The sequence below is a fragment of the Arachis hypogaea genome, chromosome 14 (genome assembly GCF_003086295.3).
Source record: "Arachis hypogaea cultivar Tifrunner chromosome 14, arahy.Tifrunner.gnm2.J5K5, whole genome shotgun sequence".
In the NCBI taxonomy this organism is placed as follows: domain Eukaryota; kingdom Viridiplantae; phylum Streptophyta; class Magnoliopsida; order Fabales; family Fabaceae; genus Arachis; species Arachis hypogaea.
This window is the reverse complement of record NC_092049.1, coordinates 20,187,599-20,196,156: the sequence shown is the minus strand read 5'-3', so window position 1 is coordinate 20,196,156 and position 8,558 is coordinate 20,187,599. Positions and strand designations below refer to the sequence as shown.

The following is an 8,558-nucleotide window of genomic DNA, read 5'->3' as shown; positions in this document are numbered from 1 at the left end:
GTGACATTCATCACCTTTCTCAAACCATGAACGCGTGCCTGACAACCACCTCCGTTCTATATACGATTGAATGAGTATCTCTTAGATTCCTTAATCAGAATCTTCGTGGTATAAGCTAGACTTTATGGCAGCATTCATGAGAATCCGGAAAGTCTAAACCTTGTCTGTGGTATTCCGAGTAGGATTCAAGGATTGAATGACTGTGACGAGCTTCAAACTCCTGAAGGCTGGGCGTTAGTGACAGACGCAAAAGGATAGTAAATCCTATTCCAACCAGATCGAGAACCAACCGGTGATTAGCCGTGCTGTGACAGAGCGCGTGAGCGTAGTTTTCACTGGAAGGATGGAAGGTAGCCATTGACAATGGTGATCCACCAACACACAGCTTGCCATAGGAGGACGTGCGTGCGTGAATCAGAAGACAGAGGAAAGCAGAGATTCAGAAGACAAAGCATCTCCAAAACTCCAACATATTCTCCATTACTACACAACAAGTAACTTTTAATTTATGCTCTACTGGTTATTCATAATTCAACTGATAAACATAATTGACTTCCTGACTAAGATTTACAAGATAACCATAGATTGCTTCAAACCAACAATCTCTGTGGGATTCGACCCTTACTCACGTAAGGTATTACTTGGACGACCCAGTGCACTTGCTGGTTAGTGGTACGAGTTGTGAAAAGTGTGATTCACAATTTGTGCCACCAGGCAGCAACAACAGTATAGAACGAACATGGCAGAAGCTCTCTACCACAATGACATGGCAGTGGTGGCGGTGCTGGCGGCGAAAATGGCAGCGGCAATGACGGCAGAAATGGCGGTAGAACCCTAAAAATTACTCGACAAGTGCTCTCTTAGCTAACTCAGTCTCACAGCTAACTCAGTCTCTCAATTTTGAAAATTTGAAAAAATTAGATTTTATTTTAAAATTTAATTTTAATTAATTATTAATGGAGATTTTTTAAATTGTCATAGATAAAATATATTATGGAGGTTTTTAGAAACCTCCACCAAAATACTCCCTCAAATAGATATTAATCTTGTAGTGAAGTTTGGAAAATTGAATGTCTTTTTGAAGACAATCAAATTTGTGATAATGCTATTATTATGAACATGGCTTTCAGAATAAAGGTGAAGTTTGATAAATATTGAAAGGATTATAGCACCGTCTGGACTTTTGGAGTAATTCTTGATCCTCGATTAAAATTAAAGTTCTTGAGATTTTGTTACAAAATATTAGATCCTTCAACCTTTGAATTGAAGGCAAATGAAGTATTGAAGAAATTTAAAAAGTTGTATAGAGAGTATTTAAATACTTTTGGTGGTTCAACAATTTTTTAAAGTAGTAACCAATCTCCTAAGTCACCTGAAGAAGGAAGACTTACAAAGAAGAGCAAAATGGTGATGAAGATATTTAATTCTAATCTAGTATTATTTTTCTCCTATTATGTTTATTTGTTACTTAAATAATCTTTATGCTACATTTTTTAGGAGTTTATAGAATTTGACTGTGAAACCTAAACTTCCACGGATAAAGATGAATTAGAGATTTATCTAAAGGAAGGTTTGATTCACACCAATGAAGACGATTTGAAGTATGATGTGCTGAATTTTTGGAAGACTAATGAGGATAAGGTTTCCTACTCTGTCAGTTTTGGCTAGAGATGTTTTAAATATTCCCATTGCTACAGTAGCATCTGAGTATGCATTCAGTATTGGTGGAGGTGTTTTAACAAAATACAGAAGTTTCACTCTTCATGAGCATGTCCAAATGCTTATTTGCACAAGGAGTTGGTTACGTGAATTTGTTCCAAATCATTATGGTAAACATTTATGCTATTTTCTTAAATAATATTTTAAATTAAGTTTCTAATTGTTTTTTAATTGATTGATTTTAGATGATGAAATTGGTGAAATTCATGAAGAAGTGTCAACAGAATCGATGCATCCCCGTCAACATTCATAATTTTAGATGATGAATTTTTATGTATTCTTTATTTTGATTTTCTAGAGATATTATTGATGGTAGATACTAAAGAGTAAGGAGAAAGATGATGAGATAGTGAATGCCATGTTTGATTTCTTGATGTATATAGTTAAAAGTTGGATTTAATATGATCAATGCACATTATTAATATTTATTTTTTAATTTGTTTATTTTCTACACATAAAAATGACAAAGGGATAGAACAAGCTAATGACTTTTAATAAGTTTTATGTGTTGTTGAGATAGAGAACAATGTAAAAAAAAAATAGGACTAAGTGGCCCGTGGGTTGGCCCTGAGGGCTTTTTAAAAATTTGACCCTATTAGTTATAGGGTCTTTTGTTCTTCTGGCCCTATAAAGTAGGGCCAAACATATTGAAACCACTAGTTACAACCCAAAATCCATTATCGTGGATCCAATCCAAACCATAATTCCAAAAGGTTCTTGTTGTCGCACACCCAGACCACAGCGGCCCTCATTCTCACTTGGGATGATCCAGATCTTTAAAACACCCACACCGTCCCCCAGCCCGTCCATCTGTTACTTCGGAGAGAGAAACTTATTGAGTGGGATGAACAACGAATTAGAAGGTGTGGTGTGGACATATCTCTTGATAGACAGCAAACAGTAGCATCATATGATGGTAGACCATACCTAGTCCTGGCAAGGGAGGACTTGTGCACACTGAGATCGCGTTCTTAGCTCAATAACAATGTATGTAACCTAAAAACATGTTACTCCAGTTTGTTTTTGTTCTCATAGTCTGGTGACATTTATATTTTAAGATCCGGTGATGTAGGTCATGCACTGGATGTGTTGCACATTCAATGACTCAGGGTTAAAAAGATTCACGTATGATTTCTGCTGTGTGTGTCTGGGGATATTGGTAAGGAAACGTTTACCGGGAATACTGGTAAGGATACGTTTATGTGAATCATTTAAGTGCATTACAGATTATAAACACTAACAAATTCATCTTTGGACAAGAAATGATGTTAGTACCAATGCACTTTGAGGACGGGCCAACTCTCGTATATGTGGGTTTGGGTGAACACTTTGGTGCTGACACAAGGTATTTTGACAAGGTAGCAGCTTCAAAGAAAAATTTGGTAAGTCTATTTGCCATATGATACGTTACTTACATCGTTGCACTCGAACAACCAATATGTTTTTCTCTTTATCCGTGTACGTAATTTGCCTAGTTACAATTGCATATTGTTGCAGTGATTTTTTTCCGTATGTATGACCCGTCACTGGTGGGTGTATGCATTTGACGTCTTTAGAAAAAGGCTATTCGTACTAGATAGCTTACACACTAAACCACATAATACATCACGGATGAGGCTAGATGCATATGCCGTACCACGATATCTCATGACTTTGATAATCTATTTAACTCGTAGTATTATATTATGTTTATACTTTGCATTTATTTCAGGGAAGGCTCATTGAAGACATAACTCAGGTGGCCATCCTACATATAAGCCTACTCAAAAGGCATGCCTTGCACATACGCTTCTATTCCACTACAACCAAATGGGTGATTCCCCCTCAAAATCTTGCCATGTCTTAATTGGTAAGTTTCATTGCATGCATACCGGTTCTGCTAATACATCATGTTGTTTCCATTCACATAGTTTTGATTGTGGTGTATACGCAATAAAATTCATGGAGTATTGGACCGAAGGCAAAAAACTGAATGACTGGAATTATGTGAGCTTCCAAATTCTATAGTTAAATAACTGATTATGTAAACACACAACACTGTTTGTACCTAAATGCATTCATTCAATATTGATTTTCACATGCAGGACACCATCAAGTTATATAGGTTGGAAATAATGCTTGACATCATTCTGGACCATAAAAATTCAGCCATTAGAGATGCACTGAATGCCATTGACAGCCGTCCTCAACTTATTGTGCGCCGCAACCATCCAAGGAACAAACATAAGGAGATTAAGAATCTGTTCATAGCACCTGGCACAAAGAGCATGCTTTGGCGAGATGCAGGATTGCCGAAGAAAAAGCCCATCAAAAGGAGCTAAACTTGAGAAGAAAAAAGATGCATATTACATTATTCTTTACCTAGTCCGAGGATACCCTCATATGCTGAGCTATATTTTGTTTGAAATTGATATTTTCCTTGTCTTACACACAGTGACTATTTGCTTTGGATCCTTATGTTTATTTTGGATTCTTATGTTGTTTTGGATTCTGTGAACCTTGTTGAACTTTGTTGGTTAATTCAACGAGATTTCATGTACTGTGAATGTGAATCTTGTCTTTAGGAGATTGGTTTATCTTTTTTTATTTTGCGCAGACTAAACACTTGCTATGTTTTAAGTTGTTTTTATTTGCAATGGCCAAACATGTTGAGGTTTCAAGATGTTATTTTTGGATGTGTCTAGTAATGGACGTGACTTCCAATACAGGTGTCTTTCGTTAGATATGGATGTGTCTTCTAATATATGCATGTATGTTGGTTGTGTATTGTTTGCAGGTGTCTGAAAACGGATGTGTCATCTGCTGGAAGTGTCTTTTGCTAATGTGTCTTTTGAGTTTTTATTTAACTATGGATGTGTCTTCTGCTGGAGGTGTTTTTAGCCAATGTGTCTTTCGTGTTTTCATTTAATCATGGAGGTGTCTTCTGAGAGGTGTGTCTATGTACGTCGTGTCTATATATGGATCTGTCTTCTGTTGGAGGTGTCTTTTGCCAATGTGTCTTTCGTGTGTTCGTTTAATCACGGATGTGTCTTCCAATGGGTGTGTGTATTTTCGTCGTGCCTTCTTCCGAGGTGTGTATATATGGATGTGTATTCTGTTGGATGTGTCTTCTGCCAATGTGTCTTTCATGTGTTTATTTAATCACGGATGTGTCTTTCGAGGGGTGTGTTTATTTTCATCGTGTCTTCTTCCAAGGTGTGTGTATATATGGATGTCTTCTACTAGTGGTGTCTTAGACCAATATGTCCTCCAACATGAGTTGGTTATTTGGTTCGTGTCTTCTGTGTATGTCTATTTACAGATGTGTCTTCCACTAGCTATATCTTTTGCTTACGTTGCTTTCATGGGCTTCTCTGTCATTGGATATGCCTTGTAATGGAGGTTCCTTTTTTTGTTTATTTTTTTCCTTTTCATTAAAATCAAGGTTTCAGTTGGAGACTTGTTTGCATGATGAAGCCTAAATTAAAGAAACCTACTCTCTTTTGTCCTCCGCGTTAAAAGGAGATGAAAATTGTGATTATTTTGGTGAGCTAAGTCAAACTTATAAAACTTATAATAGTATAATAATATCAGTGGATGACATTTAAAAAGTAATAATACATCCTCAACTTAAAATTGTTTGTTAAATAAAAAACCTGAATACTTTGTTAAAGAGAAGTGGAACAAAAATCAAAATAAAAAAAAAGGAATTCTCCTTACAAATCTATAATCAAAATTCTTCTAAGTATTTCGAAACGAGTTTAACAAAGACATGAACCCGCCATGTTCCTGTGATTCATTCGCTTGCACGGCAAAACCCACCACTATATTTGGATTGACTGCTTCATCATTTTCCTAGAAAAAAGCACCACGCATTAAAAAAATTGTATTTGTCTCCATCAAGTCATGTTAACAAGTGGTTCAAAAGTAACCAAATGGTAAAAACATACCAGGGGTGCATTCTTCTTCTTTCTTCACATAAATTCTTGATCAAGCTGTCTAGTTTAGATCTAATCCTCTTCAATCTCAGCATACCCTTCGTTGCCACCTTTGAAGTAAGTCGAATGCTAGATGCACCAAGAGCAGGTTCACGTTATGTCACCATGCTGTTCTGTGTAGTTGGAACACTTTTGGACTCTAGGTTTGCATAATAATCAAATAGCTTTTCCCACAACTCGTCAAGACCCGAATGTAACATGGCTGCTTCTTCTTCACATGTCACGAAATCTTGAGCAATATTAAAGAAGTGTGAACACAGTCCTCTGAATATGTTGTGGCTTTCATATGATCGCTTCTCGTCATGGTTTCTCTTGATGAAAGTGTATTTGCACTGTACATTCTTGCTCCATCGAGGGAGAACATAGAAAGATGGTACTTTGTCTACTTTGTAATAAAAGCACACAGCAAGACAGTGACAACAAAGAATACCTCTTGATTTAAACATGTTGCACTTGCACCGAACCTTATATGTCGATGGGTCAAACTCGACACCGTTCGTGCAGTACCTAGACTCCCCATAATGTAGGTATTACTTGTCCATGGTCACATGAAAGAAATCGCCCTCTTGAGCTCATGCACGAACTGAACTAATCCACTGTTGCAATGCAAGAAACCGCCGTAAAAATCATGCATACTCTCACTCCTCTGGGTGCTTCTCATCCAATCCAAAATTCACCTTGAAAATAGACTGGAACCCACATTCGACGATCGTCATAAAGTTCTACAAAAACAAAAAAAAAAAGAGAAAAAACCACCATCATGAATACTGAGCTACATCACAACACACATCTACAGACTTAGTGAACCAAACAAACATCGACTTTCAAACAGAGACATCCCATAAAGTATCCAAATAGGTTATAAATCATCTGATGTAAATGGGATTAAAAGTGATTATACTTAAAAAAAAAGCTTCACAAAAATCTACTCTCCAAAAGGAGCATAAATGCACAATACAAAACGAACCTGATAGCCATCTGTTATGCTCTAGGTTAAACTCAGCAATGAATCTAGCCCAATCTTTCACGAAACATTCCATAGAGTGGGCATTCCAAACAATGCTAGCCATTGTAGCATGTATTTCTCTTTACCAAGCATATCCTTCGAGCTTATATAGTATCTTCTTCAATGTGTCATATGCACCACCGGTGGCGAGTATTTGAAAGGACATTCCTAATAGCACCAAACATGGACTTTCACTGGTCCGTCATGATAGCTTGTGGGGGAGTTCCCATGCACTTCAGCCATTGCGTAAAGACTCACTCAAAGCTACATATTTCCTCGTTCCCCAGCAAAGCACATTCGATTAAGGTGGACTTCCCGTGATGGTTGACACCAACAAAAGATGCAAATGGTAGCCCATGCCTACAAAAAATACAGCCACAAGTAAGAACTCGCGATAGTGTCAAAACTATAAACCTTTCAAAAGAGGCACAAACACATACATACTTGTTTCTACTGTACGTTGTATCAAACGACACCACGTCTCCATAATATTCGTAGGACGCCTTGCACTTTGCGTCTACCCAGAGTGCACTCCTAAACTTGTTAGCTGCATCCACATCTACTGCATAAAAAAATTCGGGTTGATAACTTTCATTCACATAAAATAGTTCAGCATTTCCTTAACATCTACATTTTCGTCACCACAGCGCATATTTCTTGTAGTGTAATTTCTCACATCCTTTTCTGAGTAACCCAAATTTGATGACCCACTAACCTCATTTGCTAGTGCGACGTAAGTCTTGTTGGTCCATATGCCAACCTCATCATTGTCCAGAATCACGCACTTGGCATGCATGTTCAGTTCCCTGTACTCGTGGTAATAGACAGCTTGCTTAGCAGAACACGGGTGAGTATGCTTTAGTTCTAATTTGGACACCATCCAATTATCCTTCTGCCTATCAAACATCACGTACATCCTTGATCTGCACCTCGCCGTTGTTATTTTCTTTACCCGAGATGCTGCCTTCACTTGAGACTCCTGATAACCTTCACGATTGCAATGTATCGATTGGTTAATGGGTATCCTTGATTTCTTCCTTATCTTGTCAAAGTTGGTATTCCTAGTCCTAGTCACGAACCCTACTTTCTTTGCATAATTAGAATAGAACTCTTGTGCGCGCTGCAACAAAACAAATCGCAATTCTACGTACGGGATTTTCTCTATTAGAATTCGAGTGTAATCTGGCAACTGCAAATCCATTCAAACAACACAAAATTCAACACCGAACACACTTAAAGAATTAATTTCCAATAACTGATTAGTATTGTGACAACAATATAATAAATTTTGCACCTCATGAATCAATTCCGATGCATCATCCTCTAACTCAATAACATCTACAGATTCTTCTCCTTAAAATCGAAAACCAAGAACATATCACAAAAAAAAAGATAACCATCCACTATTCAACACTTGTAAAAACTCTTCCAACATCCGCTTATTCATTGATAACACCAATTAATTAAAAAAACAAAAGTACACTAATTAAAAACAACACTATCGATGTTAATATCTAAAAAATAAAAATCTAATCAAAGTTGCAAACATCAAAGCAACATGGTGAATAAAAATAATTAACAAAACACATCATATGTCAAAATCGTAGCATCATGAAAGCATAAAATAAAGAATGAATATCCACACTAATTCTAATTAAACGAACAAAATCACAATTCTTCCAAAAAAGAGTATCACTGTCAATACCCCAAAAATTAAATAAAAAACATGTTGGAAAGAAACATGACCAATTATACTACTCTACATAATTTACCTTGTCTACACGTTGAGTGTCCTCTTCACTCAGAGACGGGACATTGGCATGGATGAGATTAGAATGTTCAAAAGTTTACAATCC

At 36.8% G+C, this 8,558-nt stretch overlaps 1 protein-coding gene across 1 annotated transcript; it reads right to left on the bottom strand.

Annotated features, from left to right (window-relative positions):
- Positions 1–6,956: 6,956 nt before the first annotated feature.
- Positions 6,957–7,903, bottom strand: LOC140178523 (protein FAR1-RELATED SEQUENCE 5-like). Its single transcript, XM_072215696.1, has 3 exons — positions 7,348–7,903; positions 7,147–7,264; positions 6,957–7,062 (listed from the first exon to the last, which is right to left on the bottom strand). The coding sequence occupies exons 1-3, from the start codon at positions 7,901–7,903 to the stop codon at positions 6,957–6,959; spliced, it is 780 nt and encodes a 259-aa protein (XP_072071797.1).
- Positions 7,904–8,558: the final 655 nt, after the last annotated feature.